Raw genomic sequence first — 22,262 nt, 5'->3', positions numbered from 1 at the left:
TGAAGTGATCCCTGCCCACAGTACAAATGTCCAAAGGAATGTACTCAAACTTATTAGGCATGGATGAGGAGGGCATACAGGACATGCTGCATAGCATTCTTTCACCTTCAGCCTTTCTATCACAGGGAAACAAAGTATAACCCTGAATAGTAATGTACAAGTCAAGGTGAATTATACAGCCACAAGTATCATGTAGTCAGGTCCCTGGAGATAATTACAGAAGGTCAGTGGCATTTATTATTTTGCATGCAGTTAAATGCCAGTCCTTGATCTTCCCTGCTCAGAAGCTATTGGGGTCCCACATAAGTGCATACTAAGCACACATGGGGCGGCCTGTAGCATAGTGGTTAAGGTAAATGACTGGGACCCGCAAGGTCGGTGGTTCAATACCGGTGTAGCCACCATAAGATCCGCACAGCCGTTGGGCCCATGAGCAAGGCCCTTAACCCTTAATTGCTCCAGGGAAGGATTGTCTCCTGCTTAGTCTAATCAACTGTTCGTCACTCTGGATAAGAGTGTCTGCCAAATGGCAATAATGTAATGTAATGTAACATGGCTATGGCAGGTCACCCTGACATGGCTTGTAGAGATTGAGGTATTCTCAATTTACACGACACATCATCATTTATCATGTTTTTCCGTCTATGCCGGATTTACTTTTTCTTACTCCCTCCGCGTTTCCACGTACCACTATAGAAACCTTTTTGAAGAGCAAGGAGAGGGTGCAGCAGGTATCAAAAGTTAATTCTCCACTGGCAGTCTACTCACTTTTCGGACAATGGAAAAAAACCCCGGTCGCCAAAAAAAATGTCATCATCAGTTTAATCCCTCCCTGTCATTAGTTGTTTAGCAGTGTGATTCCCCTACACACATTCCCATCTGTTCAGTGCAGTGTCACTTATCTGATTCTCTCTCTGTCTGCCACTTACCATTCACCACAAGGCACTCCGCTGTGACTGGGAAAAGGAAGAGCTGAAATGCCACAGATTTAATTAAGGAAGGTTTAGCTGTCAGCCAGCTTAAGGGAAATCAGTTTTCTATATTATTTAAAGATATTTATTTAATATTTAAAATCACACTGCCGGTTATGACATTAATCTGTGATTTTATGAAAACTGATACTTCAGGAAGGCCCGCGCTCTGAATTTGAACCCACAAATTTCCCGATGCTATCTGCTTACGTATGTCTTTGTGGTTGCTTAAAGGAGTAATAAACACTAAATGTTTTTGGGTTCCAAAACCGAGTGTCTTGTCTCCATTTTATAGATCACTTTAGTCCTAATGTTAAAGGAAAGAAAGGCCACGTTCACACTGCCAGTTTTTGGGAGCAACAACCGTATTCAATACTGTTGAACACTGTTGTGTATTGTACATATTGCGGCCTAAAGACACATTTTCCATGAACAGACATCCTGCAAAAAAGACATTTTCAGCTTTTTAAATGGAAAATAACCAGCTGTAATGGAACACAATCACCATGGACTGGAATATAAAAAAGTCGTTTTTTGACTAACAAAAAGCCATATACACAGGCTAAACACAGGCTAATTTTAGCTGGCTCAGCCTACATGCCTATGATAAGTTACCGAATGGCTCTATCACCCATCCCACCAACTGAAACCCCCACCCCCTTCTCCCTCCCCTCTGTGCTCTCACTCCAAAGCCCAATTAACTTGTCTTTGAATTATGAAGTGGGTGGAGACAGGGCAAAAGCCGGTATTTCTGTACGGAATCTAGGGCTTAAAGAATTATTGGAAAATTGAGTGTAAAACAAATGGTACAGACCCACAGCTGAATGAATATTGGTGCATCTTCTTACCAGTTTCTCTATTACACTGTAAACAAACCCACCAACACAATAGGAGGCATCAGTGAAAGTCATCATGTCATCTACAAGTCTCTTATTCAAAATTATGTTGCCACAGTGATATCTGGTGAGATCGCATCGGTGGCTCCTCACAATGCATAGATAAGAACCAAAGACTCATTTTAGTCTTTGCAATGAATTCATATTCTATGTACATCATGTTTCCCAGCTTCCTTTGAGCAAAGTGACTGTGCAAACCTTCCATACTGATTCGCGCGTTTGGGTGCTTGAGACAAAGACTGCCCACCACAGCAGTGGGAAGATCGGGCTATCACTGAAAGAGGAAGGAGAGACTAAATGGATGAATAAGATGAGTCAGACCAAGGTCCTCTGCTCTTTTCAAGAATCCCAAAGAATGGAGCTTCATTGTGAGCGAGCAGCAGAGACAGACAGCAAGTAGACTGGCAGTGTGTTGCTATGACAACAGCGATGAAATATATTTTCATAAAATGTATATTGCATAAATCTCCGATGGATACAGAGCGATAGAGGTCCACTTTGCAATCCTTGGCCATTTAATTACTGCTGAATAGGGTGCCAGTGTGCAAGCCATTTAACATGGTCATTATGCACCACTACCAAACCCCAGCATCGCAACATCAACCCGTCTAACAGGCGTGATTGCACACCGGTTCGCTTCTTTCCCAATAACCCACTCTGCTCACATGATACGCCGTCCCCTGACAGCCTCCAGCCCCAAATTGAATTTGTTTTCCATTAACTGTAAATTAAATCACGTGCGTCTGCCACCTGAGAACCTGCGCTTCCAAACAAGGTTTATCACGTTGAAATTGCACTTTCATAAAACCGATCTCTTTCAACAATATAGAGTACACCTTCATCTGGTAGAGAACATGGTTTCTTTCAACATTTTATATTCCTATGGCTATGCCGAGGGAAAAGAAAAATCTGCGATTAATCATTTGAATAAGTACAAAGCACAATATCGCCTCTCTTGGATCCTTATTGTTGTGATTCCTCATGGGTTAACGGAACGAGCAGAAACACTCGACAGGAACAATATGCGATCTATAAAAAGCAGGACTAAAGTGTTATCAGCAAACATATCCCCAATGGCATTGCTTAGAAATGAATGTATGAGACTGTTGTTTACTGGCAAAACTATGAACTGGCAACCCACTTAGCTTTTTAATTAAGTTGTCTCAAGTTCACGCCCACACAGTAACAATATGGACGAATAAAATTGATCGGCTTAACTTGGTGCTTGGAAATTCAGCATTGGAGTGCAGAGGGAAGTGTTTGGGCATAAAGTGAACATTTTAATACATACAGTACATGCTTGTCATTTATATAAATGTAGAAGGCAATCATTTTGTACATTTTTCAGAATACAGGTACATATTCAGAATATAACTATGTTTTATATTCAAAATATAACAAGACGAGATAACAGAAACTTAGAACCATAAAGTTCTAACCTAAAACTACTGCGACCTGAATTAGTAGGAAAGGTAGGTGCTTGTAATCAATGCAACCATAGACCAGAAGGCAGAGAGGAGAGCTTGGCAGGTAAATGGATGGTAAAGGCGGCCTGTAGTGTAGTGGTTAAGGTAAATGACTGGGACAGGCAAGGTTGGTGGTTCGAATCCCAGTGTAGCTACAATAATATCTGCACAGCTGTTGGGCCCTTCAGTAAGGCCCTTAACCCTGCATTGTCTCCTGTTTAGTCTAATCAACTGTACGTTGCTCTGGATAAGGGTGTCTGCTAAATGCCAATAATGTAATGTAATGTAAATGGTTGGCATTTATATAATTGATGCTTCTCATTCACCCATTCACACACATACTCATACACCAACGGTGATTGGCTGCCATGCAAGGTACCAACCAGCTCATCAGGTGCATTTGGGGGTTAGGTGTCTTGCTCAGGGACACTTCGACACACTCTGGGCGGGATCGAACCAGTAACCCTCCACCTTCCTTCAATTGTGTGGTACTGTTTTTGCAGGGGGTGTCCATGGAAAAGGGCAGTGTAGGGTTAGGGGTATTAGAATGTCAAGGGCACATGATAAAGAGAATAGAGGATTAGAACCAAGAGCATTAGAAGAAAGCTTTGCATGAAATAGACATGGAGGTTGTGGCAAAGTGTTGTTGTTGCACAACCAAGTTGCTGACTCTTGTTGAACCCTTGATTGCTTAATGGTGCAGTGTATTCTATTTGTGGCAGTTGCCACACACTGATCTCAGGTGTGTTGAGCACTAACAAACTGATGCACAAATTCCTCACCTGTATTCTATTTTTTTACTGCCAGTATGCTGTTTTCCATTTCAGCACTCCCTTAGAAAGGCTCCTCCAACACAGTGGATTTTGTGCTGCCATTTTGTGAACTAAATAATGAAGTACAATAAACAGTACAAACTATTTTTTTATGTGTATGTGCACCCAGGTTTTTATTGATTAGCTAGCCTTACCTAACCTAGTCCTATCAGTAAACTTTGCCAGCACACTGGCTAATGTTAACTAGCTAAATGGCAAGGTGCTAGAAAAAATTTTTTCTGAGAACAGATAATAGGGGAAAGGAAATGGTGGAGGAAATTGTTAGCCTCAAATGAAGTTATTTGAACAGAAGTCTGCGATTCATAAGTACTGCCAAAAATGTCTCTCTGAAATACCACCCACAATAACATTTTTTTGGAATAGCTTGGCTGCCCCTTGTAAAACATTCATAATTTCCAAGTGAGTTTTATGACCTTTCCAATAGTGTTTCACATAGCAATATAGAGCGAATTATTTGTAGTTATGAGGCACTGGCACAGTAGAAAAAAGACCCATACTATGCTATATGCTATACGCTATACAGCTAAATCCACCACCCATGAATAAATTAGAAACTATTTAAATATGAGCATGTTATCTAGTTCAATAAAAAAAAAGTTTGCCACGAAATGCACTTAGGGCATCATGCCCAGTACTTTTTTAATGCATCTTAGGAAGATACATTAACACTCTCACCCCAGGTGTTGATAGTACCAGCAATAATGTGTTTCATGGGTTTTATTTAGCTGTCATAACACTGCTGGGGTCAGACAAAAAATAGAACACATTAAACAGAAAAAGGGCATTGCGTCTGCAAAAAAGAAAAGTGAAAATATGGTTGCATTAGTACTTCTGTATTTCTTACTTATGTATTATTAATAATTATTTGTAATATTAGTATTATTATTACTTATATAGACATTTGAAGCTCTTCTTTGCAAGCATTAACAAGCATTCAAATACTGATCCAAGGAATTCAATTTGAGAATCTTTCCCTGGTCCAATATAAGAAGGACCATATATCTATACCTACATACTGTATCTACCATCTCTTGGCATAATGACTAGCATTCAAAATACTACCAAGATAAAATATGAAATGTCATATGCACTTAGGATAAAGGCGCTTTGGATAAAGGCGCTATATAAATGCCAACCAATATGGGTCTAACAGCTGCTAAGAAGGAGATTATTAGTATTAACTCTGAAAATTATGTATAATATTAATGCATTAACATCACTGGCCATCATTTTAAAATTAAGGAAGCAAGAAGGAGGCAAGATAATTTATGGAAAAACCCTATTCCTTAATATCACTATGTGAACATATCACTAATATAATATACTATACTCTCCATCACTATTAATACATGTATTTAGTGATGTGTCATACCACTAATGAAATGTTCATTGAAGTAACTAAAATGTCATAGGGCAGATTTTTCAAGCAATTCCAAGCAGTGAAATAAGTGGAATGCAGTTTCTTCAATGAAACTTCTCTGCCATCTAGTGTCTAAAATCCAAAGCTATATCCTGATGATTTGTGCAAAAAATGTATTCATTATATAATTTGTGATACAATGATTTCATATCAATATCAATATCTGGAAGTCTGTTAGGGAATAGAAACTGTACACAGCTCCAAGATGGAACACTATGTATTTACAAAAAGTGTTACGATGAGGCATATTAATTTACTGTAGGTAGATGAGATTAGGTAGAAATACAGTAAATACCTTGCTGAAGTATACATCAACAACAGCCTTACTGGTAATTGAACCTGCAGCATTTGAAGTATGATTCCAGTTCCTTAATGAGTATATATATATATATATATATATATATATATATATAAACAAATAAAAAAATAAATAAAAAAATAAACAAGTATGTGCATGTAGAGCCTGTCATACTGCATACTGCATACTATGTCATGGATAAGGGCATCCAACAACCTTAAATATAATGTATAGATTAAATGTACAAAGAACAGTGGACTTTCAAAACCCTCCAGATTTATTGAATGAATTGAGATGAACATAGGTTCAAAGAGCAGGTCTGGTGCAGACACCCTGGGCTCATTTCGATCCCTTATTTTTCTCCTTTTTCCTCTTCTTTCCTCTTTTTCTTGCCCCTAGCTCCACCCATTGGGAGAGGCTAGGAAAAGATGAAAGAAAAATAAGTAAAGATGGGGAAATCAAGAAAATGGGAATTAGGCAAATGGGAAGTTTGAACGTCAGTTTGATTGGGAGAGGTGGATCCACAGGTCGATCATTTCCACATCAGGCTTTCAAGAAAACGTCCTGATGTTTTCTTACTCAAAGAAAAATTTGGGAGTGCCTAACTTTGACTTCTAGCTCCTGGAAGGAACATTTAAGAGATTAGAATGTTCGGCCCTTGATCAAATTCCTGGTCAGGGGCAACAAAAGGAAATAAGCCATTGGAATGAGGCCCTGTCTTTGAGGTGGGAGGGGGGGAGGGGTCTGGGGTCACGTCCATGCTGTGACCCCAGACCCCTCCCCCCCTCCCACCTCAAAGACAGGGCCTCATTCCAATGGCTCCAGGATCTACTGGTAGTAGTGAGGAGATGGGAGGACTGAAATACTGAAACTGGGTGTGTGGGTGAGTGACCTTTTAGGCAGGTATTACAACTACTGTCTGTGAGGGCCACACAGTGGTGCAGTAGTTAGCATTGTCACCTCACCAGAAGCTTCTCAGTCCCGGGCGGCTGGTTTGGTGGAGTTTTCATGTTCCGCACAGCGAAAGACATGCATGTCAGGGTAGGTATACCGCTGTCTGTCATTGGCCTCGAACTGGAGTTTGGGTCACTTTGTAACTTGGATGGGTCAAATGCAAAGGACGAATTGCCCTGCAAGTCCTGGCAGGTAAAAAAAAAAGTCTGCTAATGCTCCCAGTAGTAATGTAGAGTAAACAGTAGTATCGTAAAAGTAACTGTAAAAGGAAGCATCTTAAAAGACTTCATAATTAACTTCAGCTTTCCCTGGCACTGTTTGAATAAATCGACTGCTGAAAAATGCATGCCACTCAATTTGTTCAACTGTATGAAGTGAGAACTGATGAAACATTCTTTTGAAATAAACCAATTGCTCAAACTTCCTTTGCTTTGCAATATTTGGATTTTAACTGCCATGCAATCTTAAAAGGAAATTAAAATAATAAATGATTATTGGATAATAAACAGAGAAATGTTGTTTACGATATATCCAAAATGGCCACAGTATCCCTTGAACAGCAGTTCTTCGAAAGTTAATGATCTATTCACAGTTGCCACCAAATAATTAGCCTCATTGCCTATCAGAATGATCTTTAAGATGCTGTTCACTCAGACTGCCAGAATTCTGGTTCCACCTTTACACTAATGACACAGGTCTAAGCCAGAGGTCACTTGGAACACCAAGCAGCCATCCATCCATAACTCAGTGATCAGTGTTGTCTCAAACAAACCATCAGACACTAGTCAGGTACACCATCCTGGAGGCCAAACTATGACTACTATGACCACTGTGTCCTAAAAACAATGGCTACATTTACAGTTAAAATTATCCTCATCTAAGACTGAACGGAGGCGGTGTGATGGCATTGACCTTTATTTCTCTGGTAAATTATTCTAACAGCGAGCATAGTTGTCATTCAAGGTGTGTTTTGAATTAATTAAGCAGGAATAAGACATTTAAAAGGTGAGCACGCAACCCATTTCCGCGATTATGTCAGGAAGTTGTCGCCACTTGCGAGTCTACCTATTGAAGAGGGACTACAGAGTGAGGAGGGTGTTGCTGTCCCATGATTCACTGCAAGCAACAAGAAAACCTAGATTTTGGGCTTCAGTAGTCTACAGGACGGCGGCACGGATGGTGCAGTGGGTAGCACTGCCGCCTCACAGCAAGGAGGTCCTGGGTTCGAATCCCTCCTCTGTGCGGAGTTTGCATGTTCTCCCCGTGTCTGCGTGGGTTTCCTCCGGGTACTCCGGTTTCCTCCCACAGTCCAAAGACATGCAGGTTAGGCTGATTGGTGAGTCTAAATTGCCCATAGGTATGAGTGTGTGAATGAATGGTGTGTGTGCCCTGCGATGGACTGGCGACCTGTCCAGGGTGTATTCCTGCCTTTCGCCCAATGTATGCTGGGATCAGCTCCAGCCCCCCTGTTCAGGATAAGCGGGTTCAGATAATGGATGGATGGATGGATGGATGGATAGTCTACAGGACAGTATGTCATCTGCACATAGCAGTGCTATCAGTTGCTGCTCAGCATGAAATCAGGCACAAATCATCTGCAAATACATTTTTCTGTTATTCTGAACACAAAATTACTTCCTGATTTTTATGGGATTATGCGTGTTATACCTTGGCTTAAAAATGTTAACGTACATATTACTTCAGCTGTGCGCCTAGCTGGAGTTCTGCCATTAAAAGCTCTGTAGCCGAAACCACTCAGCATTAATTACCCACAGCATGCACACAAAATTTTATGTCCATAAACCATGGTCTCACAGAAACAGGTTTAATTGAAATGTATAATTGAAAAAACAGAAAATGTGCCAGTTAAAACCTTAGTCACAATTGTCTCAATGTGAAAACCTTTGACAGTATATAGGAACATTATCAGTGTCAGATTTGTGTAGAGAACAGGCTCAACAGCATAGGTCCCACCATACTTTTAAAAGGTGACAGAGGTCACATACTTCTTTTGCTTGGATGTCTGATCCTCCACACCTTTGGGACTTGGATGTATAATAAAGCCACCAGGTCTTAATAAGCGCACATATCTACATAAACAATTTAGTTTGCTGTCCAACCATTAGAAATGATCAATGGTTGAAGAAACACAAAATGCTTCAATGCAATTTGCACTGGAGTTAATGGCTACCCCATATACATTTCTGAAAAAGAAAAGCTTAATCCTCCTATGCTAAAATGGGGTGCATTAAGTAAGTATGAGGTTTGGGATCAATCCTTAACTTAAAAACGGCAATTAAAATGTAAAAGAGTACCTCCTGCATATGCAATAATACCAACTGCAAAACATATTGTATATGGGCAAATTAAATTTTACTGTAAAATACTGTAGGCACAGTAAATGTAATATGCAGGCTTAGTAAATTTTGTTATGCTGTTCTCTTTAATGTGTGACTCGAGATTGTTCCACCATTCAGATGAAGTAACCTACAGCAGTCAGCATCAGAATGGCAAGTGGCAATAAATGTCTGATAAGCTATAAAGTCAAGCAACCAATCAATCAATACCTTGAAGGGGGCTCCAAGCATCATTTAGGCTTACAAGCCTCTACATTTGGGAAATGCATGGCATTTAGGCCTATGATTTCCATACATTTAGTAAATGATCTTTAACCAGAACACAACGTCAGGGCCAACTAGTAAAGTGCCACATCATACGACCAACTAATTTTACATGACTTTACGCTCATGTGCAAAAACTCTCAAGTCAGATTCATACAGGCTACCTAATAATTCAAATGCAAAAAGCTGTTCCCATTCATTTGGCAGGGAAAGTTAATAGTCAGTAGCCTTCAGTGAAGTAATATACAGGACATGGGAGTAGCACTGGTTGGTCAGGCAACTTCCAAATAGCAAACCATGCCCAAGTACTTGCGCACAGTGACTCTTCAAACTGAATTCAAGAGACCACATAAGATGGGTTCAGACTGCAAAAACATTTATTTAATGCAAATTTACAGTGCAGCCAAGTCCAGTCTGAAGTCTGTTGGGGTGCCTTCCATCCAAATGCCCAACACGATCAATCAAGCTGTTAGGAAACATAAAATAAAATAAAAGTAAGTAAGCACTTTTTGTTCTACATAACATGCCATTTTGTTTTTCATATAACATTATTTTCTGCTGGAACAAGTATACCTGCACAACCTAAAGTTCTTCACCAGACAGATGAACAGACTTCTGAACCTAACCAAAAGCAGCATAAACATTTACACCGTACAAGGCTGCTTATTGCAAAAAAGCAAGAACCAAAACAGGTCAAACTACCTACTTTTGACATTTTGGTTAATTGGAAGGGCCACTAAACGTTTGATTTGCTTTTGACTAAAATGAGTTATGAGTTTGTTTCCATGGAGACTAGCTGGGCAAAGACTCCAAAACCAGTTGTATAAAAAGAATAAAAGAATGAAATACAGAAAATGAAAAGGGAACTAGTGTTGTTCTGACAGGTATTTGAAATACTTATTTTTCCTTTTGAAATCCATTTTATAAGGATGTTCACCGTTATTTTTATTAGGAAAATAATTCCATACTTTTGCACCATAGCTTCATCTTTTTGCTCTTAGCAAACCATCAGCGCTATACTAGCCACTAAAATTACAAATCCCTAAAGGCATACTCAGCAGGATTTTCACCTTGAAAGTATTATAAAAGGAACATGCTCAGTCATTACTGTGATACACTGGCAACGTGCTTGTGTTCACTTCTGCCAAATATCTTGCTTGTCTGCTTGTATTCTTATATCCTCTGGCCACTTCTGAGCGCGGGCCTTTTTTATTTTTGTATTGTATCTAAAAAGCATGTATACACTGAACTCATATGCTCTATGATCAAATAGAAGGAGGTAAAGAGGAGACGTATGGATTGGCTACGGCTTGACCTAGGTTGGCAAGAGATTAGCCCTGGTGGCTAACCATTAATCAAGTGGCAGGTCAGCGTTTGATCATATTAAGTCACTGCCATGTTATCAGCAAACTAAATTCAGTTTTGTACATCAGCTGTCTGGCAATGATAGCTGGGTCCCAATGCACAGTACTACTGCTTATATTTTCAGGACATTCTACCAGCAGGGAGCTCATCCATAAATCCAAAATACTGCAAGACTTTCAGAAGACTTGAGATGTATGATAAAAATAAAAGCGACAATTACTTGATGTGTCTGAGTAGGCATGCTTTCCAGGTAGGCTAGAGCAGACAAATCCACTGTTGCAGTGCCGAACACAGCTTAGCTTAGCTAAATACAAACACTAGTAACGTCAGTTAAATAGCGACTACTGAAGCAATATTTTATGAATTATATTAGACCAAGTTCTTCTCTCAACTTGCTAAATAATCCATACACCTTGTTCCCAACGTCTTAACTGACAGCTTACTGAAAGGAAACTACAAAGACTGGCAGACTGCAGACATTTTTGATGACCCGATTTGATTTAGAGAAGGTCCTCAATCCTGCTCTTGGAGAGCCACAGGGTCTGTTGGCTTTTGTTACTCAGCGCACTGATCAGTTAAAGAAGTGGAATTCAAAGTATGTCAGGTCACGTGGGCCAAGTATTTCAAAACTTTTTTGATAGGATTTCAGGGATCACATAAGATAAAATCTCAAATTTGGGTATATGGGATCAATCTGATCTGGCATAGCAAAAAAGGATTTCAAAAATCTGGAAAATTCAGATTCTACAAATTTCAACTAAAACCAGTAGACTGTGGCTTTCCAGCACTGGGTGTAGGGTCGCCATTTTGGAGCTATTGTTTAATTAGCTAGCTAATAACATAATGGTACCTTACCTTGACAAAGCCAATGTCGTTTGCGTACTGTCGGAAGCACTGACGACACATGTTGAGTCCATACTTGCGGATCAAACCGTGCCTATTTGAGCATACTCGGCTGCAAAAATAATTTCACGACAGGAAGTTACACTTACCAATTTTGAGATTACATTTAGCTTCTAAAAGTACTGTAGTTTCATAAAATATACAAAACAATGATCAGAAACAACTTTAAGCAGTTAATTTATGTTTTTATAGCAGCCATGCCAAATATACCATGCACCAAAAATATATAACTTTAATGGTGTGTTTTCTGTACAAGTAAACACACCATTAATAGATATAGCTACTAAACTTAATAGAAATAGCTACTAAATTTAACATTGTCATTTCCATTTTCGATGGCATTTAATGTGGACAAATATCAAAAAAGAATTAGAATTTCAGCATATGTTTTTTATTAATCAATAAAACAATAGCATGTGTCCATACTCAAAATAATTTAAAAAATCAATTTTGAATGTAGGAAATTATTTATGCGCCCTATTCTTCTCTGGTACCTCCCCCTATACAAAACCAGATTGTATGGCAGCTAACCAATGACTTCCTGCTTGGTTTCACAACTTGACTATATATATACACACGATAGCTCTTTAGCTAACCCCAACACAACCGAATGGATTCAGAAAGTAAAACATGATAACTTGCAAATGATTTCGTGAAGACTTCTTGGTCGCCGTTATTGTGTGTATTGGTCTCTTGGTTATCAAAACGATACTGGTCCGATACCGCGATAGGTCTGACAAACCTTACGTAGGCTTTGGCTGGTAACGCTAATACCGCCATTACGGCACTTATCCCATGTGGACCTCTTGGCCGATTAGTCGGTGAGCTGGTTACATCACTTACATTTTCATTCACTGTGACCATTAAAACGTAAAGTAAATAGTATATTACGCAGGTAACTCACCAGGATCTTGATCCCTGGCCGAATTTTCGTGGGTGACTCCAATAAATTTGCTGGTGACCCATCTTGCCTTACTCCCTCCAATGTCGAAAAAGAAAGAGACCGATTGCGCATGCGGGAATGAACCGTCTCGTTTTCTTCTGCGTACGATTTTACTCTAGATTAAAACTCATCAATAGCGCGTACCGCCACCTACTGTGTTGGAGTGTGGAACAAATGTGCATCGCCGCCTTTTAAAATAAGGCTGTGTTTGAAACAGCTTGCTTGTCTACTCTTGAGTAGGCTACAGAAGTGTTACATACAAGTTGTGCACAACTTGCATTGATATGAAAAGATCCTACAGTATCTCCACATATTTGACCTTTACATATAGCTACTTTGGTTGCTGCAGTCCTCAGGAACAGAGCGATAGGACCTAAAAAAGATACAAATGGTTTAGAGGTAGAGATGGTAGAAGTCGAGGTAGTGACAGTGTCTTGGTATAGACAGTCATCAACACAAGGGATTTGATAGGAGATTTGCCGGCACTGACAGGCAGCAAGGTCAGATGGCTGCCTGTTGAACATAGAGACCAATGAGTCTCATAACCAGTACAATTTCCAGCCATTGAACACTTTGAAGACCCGCTGGAAATTAATGAACCCTTACATTTGGCACAGTTATAAATATATAATACGTAATATAGGGCAGTGCCAAAAACAAACAATGTTCAATAATTAAAATGATTATCCTGGAAAAATGTACTACATATACCAGTAGATGGCAGTATTAAACTTTCCTTTTTAGTTTGGATGAGGGAATTCCATGAACAATTTATATTTGTTCGACTCAATTCAGCAGATATGTGCTTGATATACAATTTTGTTGGCTCCCTCCCTTCACATACTGATGTAGATAGGAATAAATATTACACATTACCATTTTGGAGGGGTGAAGAAAGGGCTTTAATCAAGCATAAAACAATGGGTATATGGCCAAGTCAAAGTAAATGATGGGAATACTATACAGAAATCAATTAATGTGAGGCAGTTCAAAGGGAAGAGAAGAGGTAATATTATCTGGTCTAAGATTTGATCATATAGGGCTGAATTCAACTTCAATAATATGCGTAGAATGCAATGTCAAAGAAAATTGAGTTGAATGCAGATTATATCAAAGAGTAAACTAGGTTTGATGGGGACTTGGAAGGGATATTAGGGATGGGATATTGGAGATCAGTAAGGCACATCTTTTGTTTTCTAAGAGATACCATGGTGATGTTATTTAATAGAATTAAAGATTTAGACTTACTTAATTAAGTGATCCCACATGCCCCAGTACGGTAGGTGGCGGTATGCATTGTAACATTGGGATATCATCAGCCAATAAACTCCAAAAAGAAGAAGTGTTTTTTCCGTTTTGGGGTATTGGATGGATTTCGCGCGGGTAGCCTAGTCAACATAGATGAATTCTGCAACATAATTTAGTTTGCCGAGCTAGGTTCTTCAAACACGTTTTTTTTATTTTGTTCATAACATTTTTTTGAGAATAGTATTTCTTCGTAGCAACTAAGAGTAACAACATCCATTCTATTTTACTTATTTCAATTGGTAAGGAATAATCGATGTTTATTGGCTTGGTAGTTTGTGTAGCTAGATAGTTAACTTCGCTGTCATTAATCTAGATAAATGAGCGAACGTAACTTAACTTTATTCTGACAGTTTAAAACATTTTAAACAGTCTCCTATCTAACGTCTGCCTGCTGGCTAGTTAACTGGCCAAACTACTAATGGTGCGGATCAGTGTTGTTTATATACTTGGATAAAAACTAATGTGTAGGTTGTGCTGAAGCCGAGTTATTTAAACCGTAATGTTGAACCTCACCTTGTTGGCGGGTAACTAAGTTAACGTTAGTCAACTTACATTAGATGGCTGAATAACAGGTGACCATTAACAAGCAGAATGGTTAACGCTAATTGTTGTCTAATTATTTAAATGTTTCGGTCACCAATGTTAGATTGAAAGTTAGTTGGCGTGGATTTAACTCGGGAATAGTAACGGGCCCAGTAATTTAGCTAGGACTGCTCAGAGAACATTTTGCTAACTAGCTGAAGTTATGTAGCTTACCTACAGTTATCATTGGCTAGCTAGCCTAGTTAATTTCCGTTGTTGACGTGACGTCGGGGTAGTTGTCGTCAAAGAAGGAGAACGCCCACTTTTTTGGCTCGATAGAGTTGTGCAGTTGGTATGTTTCTACAGGGGTCCGACATCGATGAATCCACACAATGAAGCTTCAGTGCGATGTTGAAGTGGTAAATCGGATGCTGCCCACATATGGAATGAAAAGCCGAGGGAAGGGAGCAAGAGCTGTGTTGTCGATCGGGAGACATTTGGACAAGGCTACCCAACGTACAAATATTTATCTGTTGATATGCACAGCAAAGGACAAGTCGGGATCTAAATATAAGGTGAGTTCATTTTTGACTGTCATTTTAATTAGCCTAGTGTTTTCCGTTTGTGTTTTACTCTTTAACGTAAAATTTGGACGTTGTTTTGGAACTTCGTGAATAGTGTCTCTCGATGTTGTCTAATTTTGCTTACGGGACGTAAGGGGACTTAGGGGACCTGTCTCTTAAATCTCTTGGTAGGAAACATTTCCCATGTGGAATGGTTAAAAATGGGTCTCCCTATCTGAGTATCTGTCGGAAGTAGTTGAAACCAAATAAAGTTGGATGGCCATTTTCAGTGGAAAAGCTATTTGGGTAGTGATGTATCAAGCATACATACTTTACAGTTCTTCATGTTATACTTGCATTACATATCAAAAGAAGATTGTATAGTTTGCCATTGTTTAGACTAGTAATGGCTTCTGGATTTTGTAGCTACCTCTGAACAAGCCATAGGGTAAAAAGCCTGTAGTTAAAATATATTGGTATTTTAAATTATAGGCGCCAGCCATTTGCCTTAGAACCTAACAGGTCTGTTAAACTTGAATTTGTTTTGTAAGACTGAGGTGATTGCACTGACTGATTGCAAGTTCATTTGAGTATAGTGATTAAGTTCTGGTGTCAAACCCTTCTGTAAATACTCATTGAGTCATTTCAATTAATGGATAACCTAATTTGTAAAATATCATTACATTACATTATTGGCATTTGGCAGACACTCTTATCCAGAGCGACGTACAACAAAGTGCATACCCATAACCGGGGCTAAGTGCGCTGAAAGACCCTAGAGGGAAGTACAATTTCAATTGCTACCCGTACAACAAAGATAAGGACCAGGTCCTTTTTTTTTCTTTTCTTTTTTTTTTTAAATCAACAAATAAACAAACAACAAAGCAAAAGTGACCAAACTTAACTATCCAAATACTGCTTACCTAGCCAACTAAAAATACCGAAACACTTCTTAAATCACAAAGACAACAATTAAGGTTCACAGGGAGGGATGGGGAGAGGTGCTGCTTGAAGACGTGCGTCTTCAGTTTGCGTTTGAAAGTGGGGAGAGATTCTACATATCATTATCCAATTTCTCTCAAACAGATGGAAAGTTCAGTTTTAACGATGACTTGAGGTGACGTACACTAATGTGTTATTAACTCACACAGTTAAAGGAGAATATTGAAAAGTTCTTCACCTGGTTTGTGGAGGAAGGCAAGGCCACTGTGAGACTAAAAGAACCGGCTGTGGATGTCTGCTTGAGTAAGGTAAGGGCCTTGTGACGGTGACAGCTGTTTGGAAATAGTGAGATGTCTGGGATTCTATGACCATACAAGTGTACAAGTCTGGGATTCTATTGCATTATGCTGTACATGCATGCAGTGCAGCCTCCAAGCCATTCAAAATGGTTGTTTGCTATATACATGATGCCATCAGATCATATCCAACAGGGCTTGAGGTCAACCACTGTAAATACTGTTCAACAGAGAAGTGTTTGTGAAATTTTTATTCTTCCACTTAGCTGTAGCTGCCCCAGTGAAAATATGCTTGAACTAAAAATTGTGAATAAATTATAATTATGCTGCCTTGATTTTTTTCTTTATTTCCGTTCCGTATATTCTGTGTTTTTGTCACTTCTGCATTCAACAGTGACTGAATGGTTCAGCAAATCATCCTCAAAAGCAAATTGGAATCAGTAAAATGTTCCACTCGTTTTCACTCGCTCAGGAAAAGCGTATTTCTAATTCTGCGCATTCTGGTGCTTGCGTACGAGGCGGTAGCAATTATATAATGTGCGAGTGCGGTCCTGTGTCTACGCACCACGCTTCGGCAACATGGATGAGAGGCCGGGAGGCCGCCTCTTTGTTAAGCGAGCGTCCAATGGGAGTAGAGCTGTCACCAGGCCGGGCCGCTGCAGTAGGGTGGTGGTGACCTTTCCCCCACATCCCCGGAACGCATGCATTTCATCCCCGCGCTGCAGGGAGCACAGACAGTGCACAGACTTGCTAGCATTGCAAGAGGTTTTGTATGCGGTTTTCCTGTACAGTCCCTGCGTTGCCAGTCAAGTATGCAGTGTATTCTGACTGTAGCAAAGAGCTTAGCCGAACTGCAGCCGCCTTGCTGGAATTGTCCATGGTGATTTTTGACGTAGGCTAGTCTTGTGTTCTCTTAGTTGACTTTAAAAGGAGAGGATGGAACGTAGAGCAGTTACTGAGACGTGTGTCAGAAGAAATTGTGGTTGTTGTAATGTAGTTCTGTGTGGATAGCAAGCTGAGTTATTTTATTTTATTTTTTTCTCCCAGTTCCATTTTCTAGGTTTAACTGGGGATAGATTGAGCAATGTGTTGATGTCATTTTTGAGCTCACCGTCATTGATTTGACAGGAATCTGACCACACCTCGATGGTGCAATCGGATGTATTGTGTTTACTCCTTGTCAGTACTTTTCCTTCACTTTTCCTCGGGGACAACTCATCGAGATTATAAGATCAAAACAGACAGGAAATGTAGCTCATCGTCTTGGCCTTTTGCCAAAGTTGGTTTTCAGCAAGCGGTGGAATTACGCAGACATGTTTTGAAATATACATGCTTTTTTTATTTCTTCCTTTGTTTCAACATGCCAATGTTCCTTGTGTGTAATGCGAGTACATTTCTTTTAAGAAGTCTGGTAGTTTTCCATTTGAGGAAGCATGCAATACCTGAATAGCAGTGCCAGTAACTTATTTTTATGTTGAACACCCAAGGAATGATTGCTATTCAAGAGCCAGGCAGTGGCTGATGCTATTCGTTAGTTCTGAAACAAGCACATTGCTTATTTTAACAGAGAAAATGGCTTTTTATTTTTATCTTGTATTTTGTAGTAGACCTATGATATTTCAAGACTTTTGATTGTAAGATCAACTATGAGCAACACCTCTAAAATCACATACACATAATCACACATAAAAGAGATGTCAAACTGGAATTCAAGCGCGTTGAATAGAAACTTCTTTACTGTGGTACTACAGTATGTTTCTGGTAACTGTTGTGGATAAACGGGGATGACTCCCTTTGGTGGCATTTGTCAGCACATTATTGACTAGAACAGAACCAGCCTCAAGTCGCTGTCTGAGAGTTAATTTCCCTTGCTCCTTAGGCCGATGCTAACAGCCTGAAGAACTTCCTCTCTGCTGCCAGGCTGGCCCACAGAGGAAGTGAAAATGACACTCTCCCGTTGTCTACCCTTACACCTGTCCGGGCCCGGGACGTGGAGAAGCCCAAGAAGAAGCTGACCATTGTGTCCAAGAAGGACTATCCCCTGACCTCCAACTTCCCCTACTCCCTGGAGCAGCTGCAGGTGTCCTACTGCAAGCTGTCCCGGGTAGACATGCGCATGCTCTCCCTCAAGTGTCTGCGCAGGCTGGACCTCAGCAACAACCACATCAAGAAGCTGCCCACCACCATCGGGGACCTGGGCTGCCTGGCCGAGCTGGTGCTCCACAATAACCACCTGGAAGTCTTCAGCGAGGCCCTGTGCCTCTCCAGCCTGCAGCGCAGCCTCCAGGTCCTGGACCTGAGTAACAACCGTCTCCAGGTTCTCCCAGCCCAGTTTTGCCAACTGAGGGAGCTGGTCAACCTCAAGCTGGACAACAACTGCCTGCTGAGGCTCCCCTTCCACATCGGCCGGCTCTCCAAGCTGTGCTACCTCTCAGCCGCCCACAACAAGCTGCCCTTCCTGCCCGGAAACTTCCGGAAGCTGTCTCTGGAGAACTTGGACCTTTTTGGCAACGCCTTCACCCAGCCAAACCCACTGGACCACACCATCCAACTCACATTCCCACTTACGCTGCAGGAAATGGCCTCTCGTGCTGTGCTCGACCTCAGGTGAGTTCAGGGTATTTTTTAACAGTCGATTTCACTTGCGATAATATGCCACCTCGCAATATTAACACAATGAATGCTTGTCATTCATAATTTTATTATGGGACTTGTAACAGGATGAACTAGCAAGACTAATTGTTGCCAAACAGGCTAATGATAGGCTAATAATATAAAACTAAAATTTACTCATGCTTAGTAAGCTAGAAACATCTTGGTTTCAACTTTTCATTCAACTTAACTTTTTCTCTTTGAATCTCACAGTGCTACCAATAGCTGTGTAAATTATGTTCAATGAACACAAGATTTCAGATGATTTGCTCAAAGAAATGGGAGTAATTATTTTGTTGTGGTTCGAGTATGGGTCATTGCCTGTAATCTTTAAAAATAAACACTTTGGAATATCTGCATTTATAGAACACTATATACACTCACTGAGCACTTGGGAATACCTGTACACCTACATATTCATGTGATTAGCCAGTTGTGTGGCAGCAGTGCAGTACATACAGTCATGCAGATACGGGTCAGTTAATGTTCACATCAACATGGGGGATGGGGGAAAATATGATCAAAGTGACTTTGACCGTGGAATGATTGTTGGTGCGTTGTAAGTATGCATGCTTTCCAGGTAGGTTAGAGCAGACTGAAATCCACTGTTGTTAGCAGACAGGGTGGTTTGAGTATCTGCTGATCTCCTGGCATTTTCACGCCCAACAGTCTCTCGAGTTTGCAGAGAATGGTGCGAAAAACAAAAAACATCCGGTGATCAGCAGTTCTGTGGGCAGAAATGGCATGTTAGTGAGGGGCGTCAGAGGAGAATGGCTAGACTAGTCGGCTAACAGGAAGGTGACAGTAACCAAATAACCACACATTACAACAGAGGTATGCATAAGAGCATCTCTGAATACACAATTAGTGCTCACTATTGCATAAAAAGAATCCTGCATGAACGCGGCCACTGGTCTTGATGCATGTCGCAGACCATTGCTAAAAAAACGACTTGATTTCTCTGTCATTCAAAGAATTTAAGGTTGAGGAATGTTACTTTCTAGTTTCAGATGCAGAGAAATAGTCAAATAGCTTAAAATTAAGGTTTAAATAACGTCAAATTATCTGAAGTTTAGAAACTTACTCGCTGAAGCTCTTTTTCAAGGTCCCTCAAAGCACTGCTGTGTGATTATTTCGTCTTTGTTCAGCATCTCTTAGGTTATTTTGCTATTCTATGGGCCAGGGTGAATGTGTCTGGCCTGAGCCGAACCTTCAAAGGAAATCAAAGAAATGGTTATTAATTAATTCAAGTTCATAGGTTCGGTGACAATAGTAAGATATTCATGGTCTAATCCATCCAAGCTTTGAGAAGGTACATGGCACGATACATTTCTCTCACATTGAGTTTGTTTTGCTCAAGTCAAAGTGAATTTCTAAAAAGGAATCGATACTGGAATAAATTGTTAAATGGAATGTGCGTGAATGCAATTTAAGTGCAGATTACATCCAGTAAAGGCTGTAAGGGGGGTTTCCCTCATTGTCTCACCATTTGATAAGGTTTATTATGATTAAAATATTTACTGAGGTGTCATTTTCAATGTGTAATTGAACTGTAGTAATTATTATATATACACAAAATGGTTCAAGTTTTCATGAAACATGAAATTGCATGACACATGGAGATAGCAACTAGGAACCATTAGCCTCATGTCAGACGCAGCCCCCGCTTGTCGATCATATGCGGAAATTCACCCGTTCTTCCGGTTTGACCGCAGAATCCCCTACGGGCCTCGCGTCCTGCCTGCCCACTTGTGCCTGGAGCTGGAGCTGGCCAAGACCTGCGACTGTGGCCAGGCCTGCCTGGGCTCCTACATCCAGACCACGGTCAACATGAACCTGCACTCGGTCTCCCACACGGTGGTGCTGGTGGATGACATGGGGGGCACGGAGGCCCCGGTCCAGCGCCATTTCTGCTCCCTCACCTGCTACTCCGAGTTCCTGGACAGCTGCCTCCAGCGCAGTCTGAGATGATCCCGCCTGGGTCCACCCGCCACGGTCCCGGGTGACGGTCCGCGTCAGAGGCAGCGGGCCGGTTTTAAGGCATTACGGCGGACAGCTTGTACCCCATGACAAGGTCCTCTTTCGCATCGAGTAGGTGCTCATTGTCACAGATGGCGCTCCTCACCGATTTGGCAGCTGGTGACAGAGGCAGGCTCTTCCAGAAGTGCGCTAGCTGCTAATCGACGAGGCATCAAGAGGCTCTTGTTGTAGCTGCTGGGGCAAACAAGAGAATGCTCTCTGGACAGTTAGTCCGGTTCACTATGTATAGACTCTCTTAACAGGGAGAGCAAATTGTGCACTGATTTTTGAAAAAGTTTGAATGGCAGCTTTGGAAATAGGGAAAATTAAACAACACAGTATGCAGTATTTGTTTGTTAGTCTTTCGTATGAACACCGTCTTTCACTCGGTTTATGCAACCATGTTCAAATATTGAGCAATACCAATGAATTGTGTGAATGTCTTCAATGCATAAAAATGGTCTTTAGATTAATCTAGAGGTTATTTGCATGCATTAGTGTGCATGCAGTGAAGTGGTGCGGGTGTTCTCTGGGTCTCCAGAATTGTTTACGCATTCAGTCCAAATCAAAACTCCTTTTTCTTATGAGTCTGTGTGCATCACTGAGGTTTTTTTTCCAAGTTACTCTTGTGTTTTAACATTGTATTAGTTGTCAGAAAAATAAAATGTCAATTTTAAGGTGGTTGTCAATGATGTCTCTGTAAAAGGTTGGCGAAAGAGTGGTTCCATTGAATAATGGAAACATTGATCATAAACTCTGTTGTGAAATATACTCAGGGTAACCACATTGTGTAAAATGCTACAATCAGAATTACTAATCGGAATCGAATCATACTTGCCAACAGTTTGAACAGTACTTCCCAAGATGGAGGTTGCAGTCGCATGTCATGCCCTTTACAGTACACAAGATGGCGCTAATGAGTTGTACCCCATTAGTTCTGTCTTTTTTTTTTTTTCTCCTTTTTTTCAAACTTGTAAACATAGGAATTTTGGATTGTACTAAAATAATTAAAGGATGTTTCGGAAAAATCTGTCACACTTTCCAAATCTTCCTGAATGCTTCACTGAATTTCCATATCATACAATCTCTTTGCTTTAAACAATACGCTCAGTATGATTTCATAGCACCTGTGTGTATTTTGTTTAAAGTAAAATGTAATCTTATTTTTGGTTGGAACTATTACTATGATCCATTCAACTGACAAATACATACTGTATTCAGAGAAATTGTGCTGCAGCTTATGATATCAGCAGACGTGGGTCCTTGAGAGTGAACTAAAGAAGGAACAAT

At 40.4% G+C, this 22,262-nt stretch overlaps 2 protein-coding genes across 2 annotated transcripts; one reads left to right on the top strand and one right to left on the bottom strand.

Moving 5' to 3' along the window:
* Positions 1 to 9,818: 9,818 nt before the first annotated feature.
* Positions 9,819 to 12,778, bottom strand: LOC133133845 (small ribosomal subunit protein uS14-like). Its single transcript, XM_061250095.1, has 3 exons — positions 12,632 to 12,778; positions 11,680 to 11,779; positions 9,819 to 9,925 (listed from the first exon to the last, which is right to left on the bottom strand). The coding sequence occupies exons 1-3, from the start codon at positions 12,691 to 12,693 to the stop codon at positions 9,917 to 9,919; spliced, it is 171 nt and encodes a 56-aa protein (XP_061106079.1). The 5' UTR covers positions 12,694 to 12,778; the 3' UTR covers positions 9,819 to 9,916.
* A 1,236-nt stretch (positions 12,779 to 14,014) lies between these two features.
* On the top strand, positions 14,015 to 21,649 carry lrr1 (leucine rich repeat protein 1). Its single transcript, XM_061253338.1, has 5 exons — positions 14,015 to 14,217; positions 14,867 to 15,075; positions 16,215 to 16,313; positions 18,181 to 18,908; positions 20,669 to 21,649. The coding sequence occupies exons 2-5, from the start codon at positions 14,893 to 14,895 to the stop codon at positions 20,922 to 20,924; spliced, it is 1,266 nt and encodes a 421-aa protein (XP_061109322.1). The 5' UTR covers positions 14,015 to 14,217; positions 14,867 to 14,892; the 3' UTR covers positions 20,925 to 21,649.
* The last annotated feature ends 613 nt before the right edge of the window (positions 21,650 to 22,262 follow it).

The sequence above is a fragment of the Conger conger genome, chromosome 1, assembly GCF_963514075.1.
Source record: "Conger conger chromosome 1, fConCon1.1, whole genome shotgun sequence".
NCBI classification, from domain to species: Eukaryota; Metazoa; Chordata; class Actinopteri; order Anguilliformes; family Congridae; genus Conger; species Conger conger.
The sequence above is the reverse complement of the archived record's forward strand: the minus strand, read 5'-3'. Positions and strand labels throughout refer to the sequence as shown.